The sequence below is a fragment of the Mixophyes fleayi genome, chromosome 7 (genome assembly GCF_038048845.1).
Source record: "Mixophyes fleayi isolate aMixFle1 chromosome 7, aMixFle1.hap1, whole genome shotgun sequence".
NCBI classification, from domain to species: Eukaryota; Metazoa; Chordata; class Amphibia; order Anura; family Limnodynastidae; genus Mixophyes; species Mixophyes fleayi.
In genome coordinates this window covers 38,172,250-38,189,527 of record NC_134408.1, presented here as the reverse complement: position 1 = coordinate 38,189,527, position 17,278 = coordinate 38,172,250, and the positions used below count along the sequence as shown (strand labels likewise).

The window sequence follows — 17,278 nt, the reverse complement described above, 5'->3', positions numbered from 1 at the left end:
ATTTTAATCAGTATAGTGCAGGCTTTAAAATCTTCCTCTGCCAGAGCTGAATTACAGAGATCAATTTCAATCATCACTGTGAAAATCAAGAAGAGATGGAGAGGCTTCCCCGCACAGAAACGTGCACAGAGCTGTAATTACAGTTAGGTAACAGGCAGAGAAGCACCTGTCCATTATCTGCCAAACAAATCATTCTGAGATGAGCTAATGTACATCTCAATTATCTTGTTGGGTAAGAGGACCGTACTCCTGATGCAGGGATTGCATATATAAAAAAAAAGAAGAAAAAAAAAAGACTGACTCGTGTCTAGAATATATCCTATGCTCCAGTTTGAAATTACTCATACAGCACAAATAGAATAGATTCAGGAAATGGCCCAAAAGAGATAATAGACTTTGATATGAACAAACTGTAGTATGTCCTGCTTCAGGGTGTAATTGTAACTGCATTATGTCCCCATCAGTGGGGATGTGATGTGTAACTAACAGCTACTAATGCTCAGTTCTGTTAAAATCTAATATAATGTAACACTCCATAAATACTTGTATATATTAACCTTTATTTTTATAAGGGCAACATATTATACCGTGCTTGCCAAAGGATGATTAATCATTCATGTCAGTCCCTGCTCCAGTGGAGCTTACAGTCTGAATGATCTACCACAATAACATTATTTTCCAGCATGTTTTTGTACCGTGGGAGGAAACCAGAGCAACCCACACAAGCACTGGGATGAGATATAAACTCCCCACAGTTAGTGCCCTGCAATCCATTGTCCTAGTGTATGTATGTATGTATGTATGTATGTGTGTGTATATTCTCTCTCTCTCTCTCTCTCGATCTCTCTCTCTCTCGATCTCTCTCTCTCGAGATTTTTTATATATATATATATATATATATATATATATGAACAAAAGAATGCCAAATAATGGCGCTATGACACAATTATCAATATATATAATTGGGATAAATAGTCCAAAAAGTCTTTTATGAGACACTTCCCATGTGCAGGTAGCAGCCAATCCTCCTTTGGACCAATCGGTGTAAAACGGAATAATCTGAAAACAAAGTGTAGAGGAGGAGAAGGCACACAATAGTGTAGTATGGTTATAATAAGATAGCCCAGGACCAAAGAGATCCTGATAGAGTCCCTTAACACCAGTTAGATAGATCTATGATCTTATTGTGATAAATAAGATAAATGAAACACCAGCCACTCGTGCAGTGAATGTGCGTACCAGAAGGATGGTCTTTAAGTCTCATCAAAGGGAAGATGTCCTGGATATAATGGGTCATATATTTTCCATTTTCCAGCAAACCAATGGATGTCTCAGAGATAGAATGGAAACCACAGATGTAATGGCTCAATATAACAATTTATTAAAAATGCACAATAGCTACTTGCATATTAAGTAGCCATAGATCAGCTTGGCTGTAATAGCGTAGCCATAGACAGCATATCACCAACCCAATAAGAGTAAAAGTCCAAGTATAAATTCTCAACGCGTTTCGTCTGTATAAAGTGTCAGATTTCATCAGGAGAAAATAAAGTATTAGTGCCACGGACCCATGTCCATTAATATAGTGAGAAGCGCTAATTTCGCGCATGCACGCCAATTACCGGAAACCGGAAATGGTCATTATGCTTCTGTATTACCATGGCAACATGCCGATTTCATTAAAAGCATACCAAACATAAAAAACAACAGTGTTAAATCTTCTAGATGCGCCCAAAGACACCACCGTTGGTGGAGTAATATATTAAAGCGCGGGTCTGTATCCCTTAAAAGAATGAATCAATATATATATATAGATATATATATCTATCTATCTAAGAGGATAATGGTCAAACTGGCAGAAGACCACACTGGGTTACACTCCGGTTAGCTAAGAAAAGGAAACTGAGACTACAGTGGGCACAGGCTCATCACAACTGGACAGTTGAACATTGGAAAAACCGTGCCTGGTCTGATTAATCTCAATTTCTGCTGCTATATGCAGATGGTAGGGTCAGAATTTGGTGTAAGCAACATGAATATTTAGAAACATGTCTTGTGACAATGGTGCAGGCTGGTGCTGGTGTAATGGTGTGGAGAATGTTTTCTTGGCACACATTACACTCCTTAGTACCAATTGAGCATTGTTTAAATACCACAGCCTACCTGAGTATTGTTGCTGACCATGTGCCTCCCTTTAGAGCCTCAGTCTAACCATCTTCTAACACCTACTTCCAGCAGGATAACGTGCCATGTCACAAAGCACATGTCATCTCAAGCTGGTTCCAGTAACATGACATTGACTACAGTCTACTCCAGTGGCCTCCACAGTCACCAGATCTCAATCCAACAGAGCACCTTTGGGATGTGGTGGAACCCGAGATTGTTGACATCAATGTACAGCCGACGAATCTGCAGCAACTGTGTGCCGCTATCATGTCACCATGAACCAGAACCTCTAAGGCTGGCCTGTCCAACCTGCGGCCCTTCAGGTGTTTGTGAAACTACAAGCCCCAGCATGCTTTGCCAGTAGACAACCTGTTGATAGCTGGAAGGGCATGCTGGGACTTGTAGTTTCACAACATCTGGAGGGCCGCAGGTTGGACAGGCCTGCTCTAAGGAGTGTTTCGAGCACCTTATTGAATCCATGCCACAAAGAATTCAGGGCAAAAGGAATTCCTACCCAATATTAGAAAGGTCTACCTAATAAACTGACCGCTGAGTGTTGGAGATATTTAAGAGACCTGGCGCACATGAAAAATGTGATGCAATCCAGGCAGACGTTGCTCTCATTGTGTAACTTGCAATAGAAATGTGGAATCCTACTGGTTGCTATGGGTTACCACATGATTATTCGTGTGTTGTCATAAATCTCACCCCAGGTGCATCCTGCAACCACTCAGCATACTTATTGTAGTTTGAAACCTAGATTTATTTTGTGTCTGCTTAAACCAATAGCCTTCCTTTTCTCGGGGGAGCTGTTTGTTTCACAGATAATGTTATATTTTATAAGTAGAAAGTTTAATAAATGGGGATAAGAAAAAAAACATAGCGATTCTTCATTGCAATGAGTAATAGTTGAGGATAACGTGGTGACTAATACAGCCATTGCCTATATAATAGAATGTGTTCTTATTTGTGTAAAGGAAGGACAGGCCCATTCAAATATTATGATGCTGCTTTTACTAGACTGAAGTCTGAAGAAGGATTGAGATTATCTCGAGGAAGGAATTCTATCTGAACATAACCTAGAAGGAAGAAAAGACTCCTAAACATACCTTGTGTTAATTATTTTTATTACCTAGGTTTGAAAAACTGCTTAATTTGTCTTAGAATTTAATTGTAAGTTTTTAGTTGCTGTAAATCAAACAATATTGTAGGGTTCATAACAGATGCAGTTTCCTTCACAAGATCCTCGTGCACTGTGTAATTATAAGTAGCATTGTGCTTTTCTTTGCTTCATTAACATTTACTTTTGACTTCGATGACAGTATTTCCCATTGGAAAGTTATATATATAAGTCCTAGGGGTATATTTACTAAACTGCGGGTTTGAAAAATCCGCAGTTTGGAGATGTTGCCTATAGCAACCTATCAGATTCTAGTTATGATTTAATTAGTACATTCTACAAAATAACAGCTAGGATCTGATTGGTTGCTATAGGCAACATATGCACTTTTTCAAACCCGCAGTTTAGTAAACATAGTCCCTGCTCTGAGCAGACAACTTTTTTGTGTCATATTTGGCGCCAATGCAGATTTAATAATACACATGGTGAAATTAATCTTCATATTTGTTTTCGTTGAAAAGAAAGGGAACTGTAAAGGCCTGAGATGTTATATAAATAGGCACAAACAATATTGCCATTAATTTCCTAGCTAAAGTGACAGAACAAAGCACATTTTTTCAAATGGATCCAAAGTCCAGAATACTCTGTGCATCACAATCCTCTGCCTAAAGCTAGTTGAACACAGGTATAGAGGGACAGGATGATGCTTTATGAATTAAATAATAAGCATTAATTAATAAAATGCTGGGATATGTTAAAATCAGTAAGGAAGTAGTATATTTAATCCCCCAATCACTGAGGTTACTGGGCAATAAGCAAGTTTACCATTTAGTCTAAACGCAACCATGGCCTGTGATAAACACTTATTACATTGGCTGTAAATAAAAATAATTTAACTACTCGCCTGAATTTTAATTTAGTTATAATCCCTTGATGGCAGCATAATGCATTATTTTGATCTTGCTTTCATTATTTCATAACTGGGGCATTCAAGTGAAGAAAGTGTTTATGTGTTATCTGAGCTGTTTTATTCTGATGGGCCCAAGATCTTCTACTTGCACGACATAAAGTAGAGAAGCTTGCGATGAAAATTGTGTGGTAGTGATTTATCTAAAGTGGGCGTTGTGTTATATAGCCAATAAAATATATGAAGCATTATTATGTCAAAGAACTATTGAATATAACTCTCCCAGCCTCGTCTTACTACTATTCAATGCAAAACTATTCTAATGACTTATATACAATAAAGAGAGAATTCTAGTGACCTATATACAATACAGAGAATATTCTACTGATCTCTGTACGAAAGAGAGCATTATAGTGACCTATATATAATACAGACAGCATTCTAGTGATTGATATACAATACAAAGAGCATTCTAGTGATATTTATACACAGAGAACATTCTAGAGAACTCTATACAAAACAGATAGAATTGTAGTGATTTCTATACATTATAGTGACCTTAATACAATACAGACATCATTCTAGTGACTGATACACAATAGAGAGTGCATTCTAGCGGTTTCTGTACAATGCAGAGAATATTTTAGTGATCTCTGTAAAAAAAAACCAAAGCATTATAGTGACCTATATATAATACAGAGAACATTCTAGTGACTGTTATACAATACAGAAAGCATTCTAGTGGTTTCTATACAATACTGAGAATGATCTCTACAGCTTTACAGTTGCCTATATACACAACACAGAGAATATCTTAGTGACTGCTAAAGAATAGAAAGATTTCTAGTGTACAATTTCAATACAGAGAGCAACAGGTTACAGTACTGCCCAAACTACAAGGGTATCCAGTCCTTCACCAAAATAAAATCAAAGTATTTCACTGGCTCTCAAGCATTACACCCGGATCACTTAACCTTCAAACAACTGTACCACAACTTTTACGCAACCTTTCACTATTGTCTCTGTACATGAAACAAATGTGTTCTTTCTCACACTTCATTTCCTCAAAAAATGGGGGTGGTCCAACACACTACAAGGAGAGGACCACATTTTAATCAAGACATAGACAAAGTTACAAGACTGGGTCCTTTTTACAACAGGACCTGCTTCACCAACATGGATTAAACGAACGCTGGCACACGCTCCTATTAAGTTGGACCTGTTGAAATTGTAAGTGTTGGAATCCATATTGGCACTTAAATGACACTTATGGTTTATTGGACAATTTAAATCTATTCACTTAATTTCACTTCTTTTATAACGGCATATTGTAATGTTTGATACCCTTGAAAAATGGTTTGGTTCCAAAGCTACAATCAACTGTGGTCTGAGCACCTATTTTCCTTTCTCCCTTTATGTTGAACTTTATTTTATATGCTCCTTCCTCACATGCTTGGCTGATGATAAAGTGGAGCACTATACTAGCTATAGCTTATATTATAATTTGCTATCACAGTAAAGAACACAACAGCTAATTAATCAAAAGAGGTAACGCCTTTTTGCCAACAAAGGTTAATGTTATCACCAGTGAATAGGCTTCTTTTCACTTTCCCTATACATTAATGGGGTTACCACTGAGGATAACCCCCCCATTGGGGGAGCCTATTAAGCATCGCAGTGGTAGTCACTATTATGGTAATGCCATACCCGGATGCTTTACCCTACCAGAAGCATTACAAACTGCTCTATTCTTGGAATAAAGCATTTTTTTATACACTGATGTTTACATTATTTGTGTTTATAAAAAAAAAAGATACATGTAAACAGGCCCGGCGCTCCCATTAGGCAAGGTTAGGCAATTGCCTAGGGCGCCGGGCTCTGCAGGGCGCCTCGAAATGAAAAAAAAATGGAAATCCACGGGGAGGAGAGGAGGAAAGGGGCTATGAATCTTACCTGCATGAAGCTGCTCCTCTCTGCTCTGTCTTCTCCCCTCCGCTCACTGACAGTGACAGGCCGTGATGATGTCATCATCACGGCCCGACAGTGTCTGTGAGTGGAGGGGAGAAGACAGAGCAGAGAGGAGCAGCTTCATGCAGGTAAGTTAAAGAAAGACATGGGGAGGGGAGCTGAGGGGAGGGAAGCGCAGCGGCGATTTTCACACTGTGCCTAGGGCGCCAAGGACCCTAGAACCGGCGCTGCATGTAAATTATACGGCAACCACTGTAACTCACCAACGCCTCGCTGATTTTTCTTGCCCCACTGCTGACAATCTGATGACCGTTTCAGATGGAAGAAGGGCTGCAGCACTGGTGAGTTACAGAAGTGACTGTACAACAACAACAAAGAAAAACAAAGTATAGTAATTTAACTAAAAAACAACATTTTATATAAGTTATATATTATATATTCTGCTGTGTGTGTGTGTGTTTTGATACTTTTAACTTTTATTACACTAGTGGAACTGGAAGCCCTAATCTTAACAAAAATAAAATTACATTTGCTACACGTTACTGCCTAATTCTCCATAAATGTCTTCTTTCTCAGAGTTGCCTATTCATAATAGCTTTGGTTACTACTATCCACAAGAAAAAGTGTCTGTTTGTTGTTCGTGAGGTGGGTCTACATTTCATTGCAATCTAATAAGGGATCCTTGCCCCGTGGTCCAGCCCTCCATTAGATAGACTTAATATAGCATGATAGGCAACACAGTCATGCTATTGGATCCATACACTGAGTAAAAGCAACACCATTCTTTATATGTGGCTCTGATGACATTTAGGTGGCTGATTGAAGACATCACCAGACAGAATCTGAATAAGCTAGCCGTAATCAGAGTGTGGCCTAATGCAAGAGATGGTGGACTACTTAAGGTACCTTACACAGTAACATTATATTTGACTCAACAAATGCAAGTATGTGAACACGCATATAAACACTATACGTTTATGTGTGAATCTGTGTTTGAAAGGTGGTCCATATGAAGTTCATATGCACATGTTAGCATTTGTCCATAATGCAAGCTATACAGTGATTTTTTTCCATTCATTTCAATGGCCTATTCATTTTAGATAGGTTTCTACATGTAGCACAGAACCCCATCATCATCAGCTATTTATACAGCGCCACTAATTCCGCAGTGCTGTACAGAGAACTATATAGTGATGGCTTAGGGACATCATATGTTGTTCTAAATTTAGCAGGATTCAAGCATCAACCGAATACCCAAAATTACATTTTATCCTTTACACTCTTCTTACTGAATTTAACTATGAAAATCATCATCATCTTTTATTTATATAGTGCCAACATATTCCGCAGCACTTTACAATTGGGGACAAACATAGTAAACTAATAAACAAACTGGGTAAAACAGACAAAGAGGTGAGCAGGCCCTGCTCGCAAGCTTACAATCTATGGGACAATGGGAGTTTGACACATGAGGCTAAGGCTAAGTGTCAAGCTGGGGGTTAGTGATATTCTTACAATGTTGGTTTTAGTGCTGCACTACCACCCAGGGTTGCTATATGTATATTTTTGTTTCTGGGGCTCTGCCAGTTCTGTAAAACACACTAGCTGCTCAAGGCACAGTCAGTCAGGGTGACCGCATAGGTGGCACTAGCAGGACCACCTCCATTTCTCTGCCCAAAGGATTGCACAATGCCATATATAGACAGTGCACGGCATACGATGTGCACCCTCTAACCCCACCTCTGTACCCTTTGTGTTTGTGTCTCTTTGTCTTCACATTGTGGGTGTCTGTCCTTTCCTTCGCCCCCTTTGTGTGTCTGTCTCTCTTTGCCCCTATTATCACATGTATCTCCTCACCTTTTTCTACCATTTCCCAGTATCTATTTTTCCCCTGTGCACAACCATGTCCAATGCCACCTCTCACTCCCGCCTACAAGGCTTCTCTTGTGCTGCTCCCCACTTATGGAATTCCTTACTACGCTCAATCCAGCTTTCCCACAGTCTTCAAATCTTTAGACACTCTCTGAAAACCTATCTTTTTTTTTTAGAGGTGACCTTATCCTCGAAAACACTATTCACACTAATGCACCCTCACAACTGTCATAATCTCCAATCTGAACAACACTCGCTCCTCTTGTTCCTCTCTAATGAGCAGGGTCCTCCATACCCTTTGTTTTCAAGTCTTCATTTATATAGTCTACCTAGTATATCCCTGTTTTATGAATGTACTATTTTCCCTACTGTATGGCTCTGTGGAGCACAGTGGTGCCTTAGACATCTACGATAATAAATAATAATATTGATGCCACCTAACTGAACCTGAACCTCAAAATTCTGATTTTAATAATTTTTTATAAGCGACTGAATGGTACATTTTTTCTACATTGTGTATTAGTTAGTAACTCTCTCTTTTGTGAATTATGATACTATGCTCTTAATTTTAGACCATAGTGCCCCCTGTCTTAAGTGCCCCAGGCCCCCCAAAGCCTTAATCCAACTCTGGGGGGAGCTGTCCATGGAGAGTGTGTGGTGACAGCCTGTGTCATCATATACTGTCCAGCAGCCTGCAGAGCAGGCCTGGAGCTCCAAATCTCACAAGACAAAAGTTACTTGCTCACTCTGCAAGGTGTTCTTTTTTACTCTGATGTCAGCTGCATAGGTAAGTACAGCAGGCTGGGGGGGTGTCATAATATGTCTCGGGGGGTTATAATATGTCTTGTGTGGTATGATAATGTGACTGAGTGGTAGCCTGATTTGTCTGCGGGGTGGCATGGTGTGATTTGTCTGGGGGGGTATTGTGGTGTGATGGGTGATGTGGCAGGGGGTAGCGTGATGTGTCTGAGGGGTGGCGTTATGTAGCTGGTGATAAATGTAATATTTTATTATAATGTATGTATTTTATACTGTGTGATCTGTGTCATGTACGATGTTCACTTATTGCTCGGTTTTCCATATATACATTTTCCAACAGGTCCCAACATTCCAGGATCTATGCAAGAATCCAGTACCAGGTTGTGAAAGCTGCAATAACCGGTAGGTGAGAGCAGCACCATTTTAATACATAATGGGGGAATTCAATTAGCTGCAAAGTGCACATCAGCGAGACACTTTGCGGCTGAAATTTGACAGAAATCACTGTTCATTTTTCCTCTCAAGGAAAAATAAGCAGAGATTTCTACCGTAAGTGCCAGTAATGAGCGCTGCGCGATACCCATGTATCACATCACCAGCAATTGAGTCTCCCCCAATATGTTATGCCACGCCCCATATTGACCATGCGCCCAACATTATGCGACCACACCCCTTCACCGACGCCGCTGCACGTCGGTATACATCTCTCTTCCTGTGCACCTGTGGAGGTGGGGGAGGGCAAAATTTCAGTGTACCCCAGCCCCAAATTTCTCTTGCCAGTCCTGTGCATACCATTATCTGATACTGGTGCGCCCTATGCTGCAAATAGAGAGTCAAGCTGCACACAATACATTAATATCTCACGGGACACCGTATAACAATGAGCTTTGCAAAATGTACTGTAATTATTATTGATCTGTAACAGAGCTGGGCCTATGTGCTTTAAATGCCAGGGCTGATTTTTAGTTCCAGTCTGGCCCTGGGTACATCCCAATACATTTTAAAGCTAGTTATGTTGTGTATGTTGACAACAGGGACATTGTGGGGTAGTGGGCCACCTTAGGCTAAGCCACTGGGGGCTACCTGCATTTTTTTTCCTTTAAAATGTTCCTAATAGGCTGCTGAGAAGAGTCTTGCCCCCCACCCCCTCGGGCCAAAAATTTGCCAGCCCTCCCTTCGTTGACAAACAGAAAGAAGTATTACAGTTGCATATTCTGTACGAATGAGGAACTCGCTGGTTGACATTTGTGCCACTATGTATTCTTTCACAAACAACTATGATTATATAAATAAGATTTCTGAGAATATACCATATTTCAGTGACCAAGTGTTTACTTCTATAGCACAAGTTTAATAAATGCCAGTCTTCAGCTACAGAGCTATCATTTCCCACTGCTATTCTGCCTCCAGTCATGCAGAATGACAGTGCACATTGTGCCATACTGCAGCACAAGTGGCTTTAATTGTAAGATCCTGATGCTGTAGCCTGTTCCCTTGAGACGTAAGCAAGACATTACAAAACCATTAGAGGATATGTTCCGGGAAAACATTCTAAGCGATGTGATCCAGGAGCTTGGTAAAAATACAATAACTGGCGCAGACATGTCAGAAAACACATTACAATCTATACATCAAGGATAGCGGAAAAGTCGAGTGTGGTGTATATTTCATCATGCATGATAAATGAAGTCCCCTGAGATGCTGCATCATCTGTTATCTGTGACTTATTGTAGTTTCCAACTTGAAACTGCAAGTATGTCATTTTCTTCCAAAGTGCAGACGCTTGTGCAGTGCTGTGTTACACCTAAAATGCCGGTAATTAAAACAATATAAAAATTTCTTTGTGGGTTTGCAGATACATATGAAAATGTTTATATTGTATAAAGAGTAAAACCACTTCAACATCCAATCCACTAACATGGGGGAGCTCAGCAATGCTGGTCCATCCATCCATCATCAACATTTATTTATATAGTGCCAGCAAATTCCGTAGCGCTTTACAATTGGTGAACAAACATTAATAAAACAATACTGGGTAATACATACAGACAGAGAGGTAAGAGTTTACAATCTATGCTTTGCTTTTCTAAGCATGCACAGCCCTTTTGGGCTTCACTGGGCATGCTGTGTGCTGACAGGAGATGACAGTGAGTGCAAGCAGGGCAGAAACTATTATAATTTTTGGACGTGCATTGGCTGTGCCCCCCCCCCCCCCTCCCCCCTAACCTCTGGTCCCTGCAACAAATGTTGTTTCACCCATACTTGCTTACTCTTCCAAAATTTCCAGGAGGCTGACGAATTTCGGGGAGTCCTCCTGTGGAGGAGCACGGCAACATCCCAGATGCTTGTGGAGGCAGGGCTTAATGACGCAATTGCGCCATTAAGCCCCGCCTCTCGCTATGCAATGCTGTGAATTTCGCAATTTCATAAAAGGGGGTGGAGCCATGGTGACCCAATGGCATTACCACACGCCCTCCTGTGGTTGTCACATGACCAGAAGGTTTTAAAAGTAGGCGGGCATGTTTTCACAACTGTACTAGCACTTTAAGACCATACTTGCCAACATTTTTTTTTTTTCTTCCGGGAGATGCCGGCTGGGACGTGGGCGTGCAGGGGGCGGGGCTGCGAAATCGCGTCATTTTGGCCCCGCCCCCGTGACGGAATGACGCAAATCGCGTCATTTTACAGTGGGGGCGGGGCTAAACGCCGCGATTCCGGGTGAATCGCGGCGTTTAAACTAAATTTTTCCCCCTTCCTATCAGGGAGATTGCCACACTCGTCCGGGAGACTCTCGCAAAATGCGGGAGTCTCCCGGACAATGCGGGAGAGTTGGCAAGTATGTTTAAGACTAGCCCCTTTATTGATGTAAATATCTCTGTTATAGTCCTAAAATGCCATTCGGTTTAGCTAATACTTGCTCACTCTCCGAGAATGTCCGGGAGATTACAAAATTTGGGTAAGCCTCCCCGGACTCCATGGAGAGCAGGTTATTCTCCCACATCGTGCCCACTTCATACTGAAGTGGATTGGCACCTCCACCTGAAGCAAAATTACACTATTAGGTAATTTTGCATTGGAGGGAGGGGTAAAAAATAGCACAATTCGCAACAGTGTTGGCAAATATGCTTTAGCTTAAGTTACATTTTAAATTAATGATGAGAGATGTTTTATATGTAACTGACCACCCTGTGTTGATTCCCACTGTCAAATTGTTGGCTCAACGCCATTTAACCCTTGCAAATCTGCAGCTACTTAAACAAAATGATAAAATATGGTGACTTTGCCCACTTTGCCCCGTGATTTCATGCCCATAACCTTGTTGGGTCAGGCGAAATGCTAATGCATTTTGTATAAGGGACACCCTTTAGTGTTAATTTGATGTGAAATCAGTGATCCAAATTGATTTAACCCTTTAAAAATAAGCTTTTCTGAATAAGAAGCTGGAGCATGAATAAGAAACATAAGAAGCTAACTTCAGCCTCGTCAAAGAAAGCTGCTGCTAGTTCCCTCTGTAGCAGCAGCCTGCACCACAAACCTGGGTAACTAGGGAGATAACACAGCAAGCTTCACTCCAAGCAGCAGGGGGCGCTGCAGGGAACCAAATCATTCCGGCAATTCCGATTTTCACCCATATCCCAGTACATATATATACATAATTATGTATCAGCTAGTCTTTAATGCACCTTGATGACATAATATATAAGCTGGTGGGATACACGTTCCTTATGATAGCATGCAGGTTATTACTTATTGTGAGAGGAGTTACTACAGCACTTTAAAGTACCTCAGTCATTTCAAGCTCCCTCTACCTAGCAACGGACTGTACCAACTGGGCTTCCAAACTGAACTCTTCCTTCAGGGCTTATAGTACTTATACTTATAGCCAAATAACATATTATGATATGTTATAATAATAGTAATAATAATAACGCGCTTCACCCGCTTCTAAAAGTGACCTTTTACAAGGTAACCCCCTGTCCTGTGGGAGTGGTTCATGCCGCTGTCATGGAGACGCAGCAACATCTCAGGAGGAAGTGTGGGCTCGGGGCTGGTTCACAGCAGCTCGTTCCTGGAATGTTACCCCATGGATCTGACAGTATTGGGGTGAGATAAGCAGGTAAAAGTCATTCAGCTGCAGTAAAAAGAGAAGACGTCACACCTGCATTTTTATGCTTCTGTTTCTTGTGGTTATTTCATATTAGAGATAGCTGGACTTAGATATCTAAATCACTATACTGTACACCGTATATAAAGTATACAAATCCCCTAATGCAGCCTTAAGCAATCTGTGGCTTTCCAGCTATAGTGGATCTATTTGTCCCATTATGTTCTGTAGAGACTGGCACAGCATGCTGGGACTTGTTGTTCCACAAAGGCTGGAAAGCAACCTCTAGCATCATTAACAGGTTTAGGTTACTTAAATTACTGGGGCACACAGTTCAGGGCACTGTATAATATGACATGATTTAGAAGAATATTTTCTATAGTGGTGCATATTACTCACATTCTAATACTTTCTATGTAAGATTAACTCATACATATTTCTGATTTTATCTATGTCATACATATGTAAATCATCATCATCATCATCACCATTTATTTATATAGCACCACTGATTCCGCAGCGCTGTACAGAGAACTCATTCACATCAGTCCCTGCCCCATTGGGGCTTACAGTCTAAATTCCCTAACATACACACACACACACACACCGAGAGACTAGGGTCAATTTTGATAGCAGCCAATTAACCTACTAGTATGTTTTTAGCGTGTGGGAGGAAACTGGAGCACCCGGAGAAAACCCACGCAAACACGGGGAGAACATACAAACTCCACACAGATAAGGCCATGGTCAGGAATTGAACTCATGACTCCCAACGCTGTGCGGCAGAAGTGCTAACCACTGAGCCACCGTGCTGCCCTAAAATTACATGAATATTACATAAATTACAGATATGTAATTTTATCAATTGTTACTATCTAAGTAATAAATACAGTCTATATACAATCTAGTATTATGTAAAGGAGCTTTGTGACAAAATTATCTATATTTTTTGATAGTGTTATATCTGGTTTACCTGACAAACATGGCAAGAGTGCAGTTTATTGAGTGCAGGAACTTTACTGGCTTTAAATATGTAAATGTATTACAACATAAGAACTTCATCGATCAAATGGCAGCTAAACATGTTTTTGTTATTTCTCTATATTATTGCCAACCAAACTGCAGCAGCAGCAGCAGTGTAATGTTGGAAAAGCAATAGTATATTTTTAAATGTTGCAAAGTATCCTTTCCGATATGTAGCTATAATGTATAATGGCAGGGTATGTGGGTAGGTGCATTCCACAGCAGCTGGATGTATAATATTTAAAATATTCAAGGGCCTATTTATGAAACATTATTTCCTCTGTGGGAACTGCGGTTTTGTCCAACTAAACAGGTCACTCATGCGCAGTAAAGACCCCTGGTCAGAACCCAAGATTTCTATACCAGGTCATCGTGGGGACAGCCTCTTATCAGATGCGCTGTCCCAGCATGATTTTTTGATAATATAGTCACAAATTAGTCACAAAAAAATCATCCCTTGTTGCTGTGAAAAGCAGACACCATAGACTTTTTACGGTGGGTCATAAATGGACCCCTAAGAACTGTATATATTGGGCCTGATTCATTACCAAATGCAAAACCAATGTAATGTATGTTTTTCTTAAAACACGTGTGCATCTGGTATATGCACGTTGGTATTCACCAAGGAGCAGATATAAACATCTGTTGATGAATACGAGTCTAGTTCCATTCTGCTCTAATAGATAGGACACTGCAGGAAATGTCCAACATATATGTGTAGTATAAAGTCTCAAAACACACATAAAAAATAAAAACTATTCAAATAATGACAAATCAGTAAACAATAAAAAAAAATGTTTTGTTTTTACCCCCATGAAATACATTCATTTGGATGTAATTAATGTCTACTGTACATAAACTATTTAGTTGCTCCTGTATTGCATACATATGTTCTAGCATACGTCCTCAGCTGTCATCACTAGTAATCAGCACTCACACCAGACTTGTAGCTGGTGCAAGTGATACGACTGAAAATCACGTACCTTAGAGATGCCCAAAGCTTACTGCTTGAGCTTAGCACGCCCTTACTATAGAGTGACTACGTGAAAATGCCCTTTCCCCTTCCCTTTACACCCCTGAAATCTAGGGCTGTAGTAAGTGTGCCTTGTGCTTGAAGATGAATTTAGTGTAATTTTTCTTTCTTTAATTGCACAAAAAGCACCACATTCCATTAAAGATCTGTAATGTATATGTTGCAGGAATGACCAAATGGATCTACGCACAGAAAACATGGCTTATATTTTGGAAAACGAGCAGTTCTTCAAAACATCTTAGTAAGTATTTTGTCAGATGCAACCATTCAGTTTTAGAAAGGTATTTTCACATACCCATGGTGTTGGTGAGACTGCATGTACCCTACATTGTGAACTAAATTGGCCGCGGGGTCATTAATCCAAAGGGAGAATTGGATTACTGCAGTAAATGGGCAAACAACCAGAAGTTACCGAAAACTGTGATCCTCACTATTTGGTGATATATCCCTCATAGTTTTCATTCCGGGCTACTGACTGCGTTCTCAAGAACTGTTTTCCTTGCTAGAAAGATTATTTCACATTGACCAATGTACACACGTTACAGGCATCTACCATATTTTTTTTTTTATGAAACACATACACGAGCAAGGCTCCATTTCAAATCTTATACAAGTAGTTAATGTTTACAAATTCTTCAAAAACACATGTACGCTTTTGAAGCATTTTTTATTTCTCTTCATTCATTTGAATCTAGTCTTGTTTTAAGATCCAAAACAGCACATGCAGTAGCGGAACTAGGGAGCTCTGCAGGAAGGCAGAGAGGAGGGAACCGGGGCCCCCAACCCTCTGCTTCTGCCATGCAGCGGGGCCCATTATCTCCATGGGCCCCAGGGCACTGTACCTGCTCCACCAATCGTAGTTCTGCCACTGAGCACATGCAATGCCTTTTCATGACTATTGATTTGAATAGAGCCCTGCGCAATAATTCAGAAGCACATAACTGTACATATGTGGAGTTCAAAGGTGTGGATAAAAGGAGTAATATTAGTATAATTATCAATCAGCAGTTATTAAAAAATATTGATGGCAAACCGTCAAGAATCAGCGGTTTTACATAACCGCAGAGTGCTAAATTTACCTGTAATTGTAAAAAATGTTTCTATAGGTAACTATGTAGAAAATGAAGTGTTGCTTATAGTGAACAATCAGACATTTACTTATGTTTTCTAGACTGTAATAGAAAATTACATAATCTGATTGGTTGTTATGGGCAACAAACACTGTTCTCCAAATTAGTCTTCATAAATGTCCCCCAAAAATATCATTAAATATATACAATAGGCACTGACAACCTAGTGCAAGGATACATTTATCAGAGCCTTATCCGTGCCACAGCACCTTAAGGCTAAAGAGCAGTTGTCATTTTTGATGGCTATGATAGCTGCTCTTGCTTAGTCGCAGCTTAGCATTAAAGTCAACACGTTTAAAATCCAGCACAGAGCATTTCTAGTGCATTGGAATTAGGGGCGCTAAGCTGTGAAGTAGGAAGAGTGGTTCTAACAGCGATCAATTCTCCACAAAGTAATTGCATTTCACAAGTGGTTTTAAAGCACTTTGGCCAAGGATAAGGCTCCATCGGCCAGTGCTTTAATGTAAATAGATCCTAACACAGCTAAATATGTACACATTTTAAAGTCAGTTTTATTTGATCAGTTTACTTAAGTATTGAACTTGGCTATTGGTTATAGATTATGACCATTTTAAAGCATCTGTTTTGGGTCTGTTGTAATTGGGAACAAAAAACTACTTGTTTACCCAATTATAAAGGGTAACAATTTAAAAAAAAATTAGTATCAAATAAGACTATTTGACACTAATATATATATATATATATATATTACAGTGCTTGTCTTGTAAGAAAAAAGGTACCGGAACTCACATCTTGTTAATCTTTTATTAAATAAAGATCTTTTGTACTGATGTTATACTATCACGCTCTGGTTACTAGCTGGTATTTGCACAGCTGTGTGAGGAGGCGCGGAGTTTAACGCACCCCCGGTGTTCACCAGGGGCCCCCGCAAGGGAGTTTGGGCTTCGTAACAAGAGGTGCGCAGGTCGCGGTTCTCCAAGACAGCCACCAGCATATGAACAGAATGGATGAAGCGTAGCCAATCAAACCGAGTCAGAACCAATGAGCTGCCAGGTACAAAAGGAGAATCCAAAGAATAGCTAGAGACAGGTCAATATCAGGAAACCGGAGCTGGAGATACAAGGGAAATCCAATAGGAATGTCAGAGGAAAGCTGGGTCAGAACAATATCAGGAACAATGCAGGCAAACACTGGAGCAGGGTGAAACCAATACTCTGGTACCTAGTGGTGCCAG

General features: G+C 40.2%; 1 protein-coding gene across 3 annotated transcripts in view; it reads left to right on the top strand.

The window, feature by feature from the left end:
- The first annotated feature begins 12,808 nt into the window (after nt 1–12,808).
- VWA3A (von Willebrand factor A domain containing 3A) overlaps nt 12,809–17,278 on the top strand; it is a 99,131-nt gene continuing 94,661 nt past the window's right edge. For all 3 annotated transcript variants that reach the window (XM_075179706.1, XM_075179705.1, XM_075179707.1), the window contains exons 1-2: nt 12,809–12,909; nt 15,120–15,194. In XM_075179706.1, the coding sequence (XP_075035807.1) occupies nt 15,130–15,194 (65 nt within the window). In that variant the 5' untranslated portion in view covers nt 12,809–12,909; nt 15,120–15,129. The remainder of the gene's footprint in view (nt 12,910–15,119; nt 15,195–17,278) is intronic.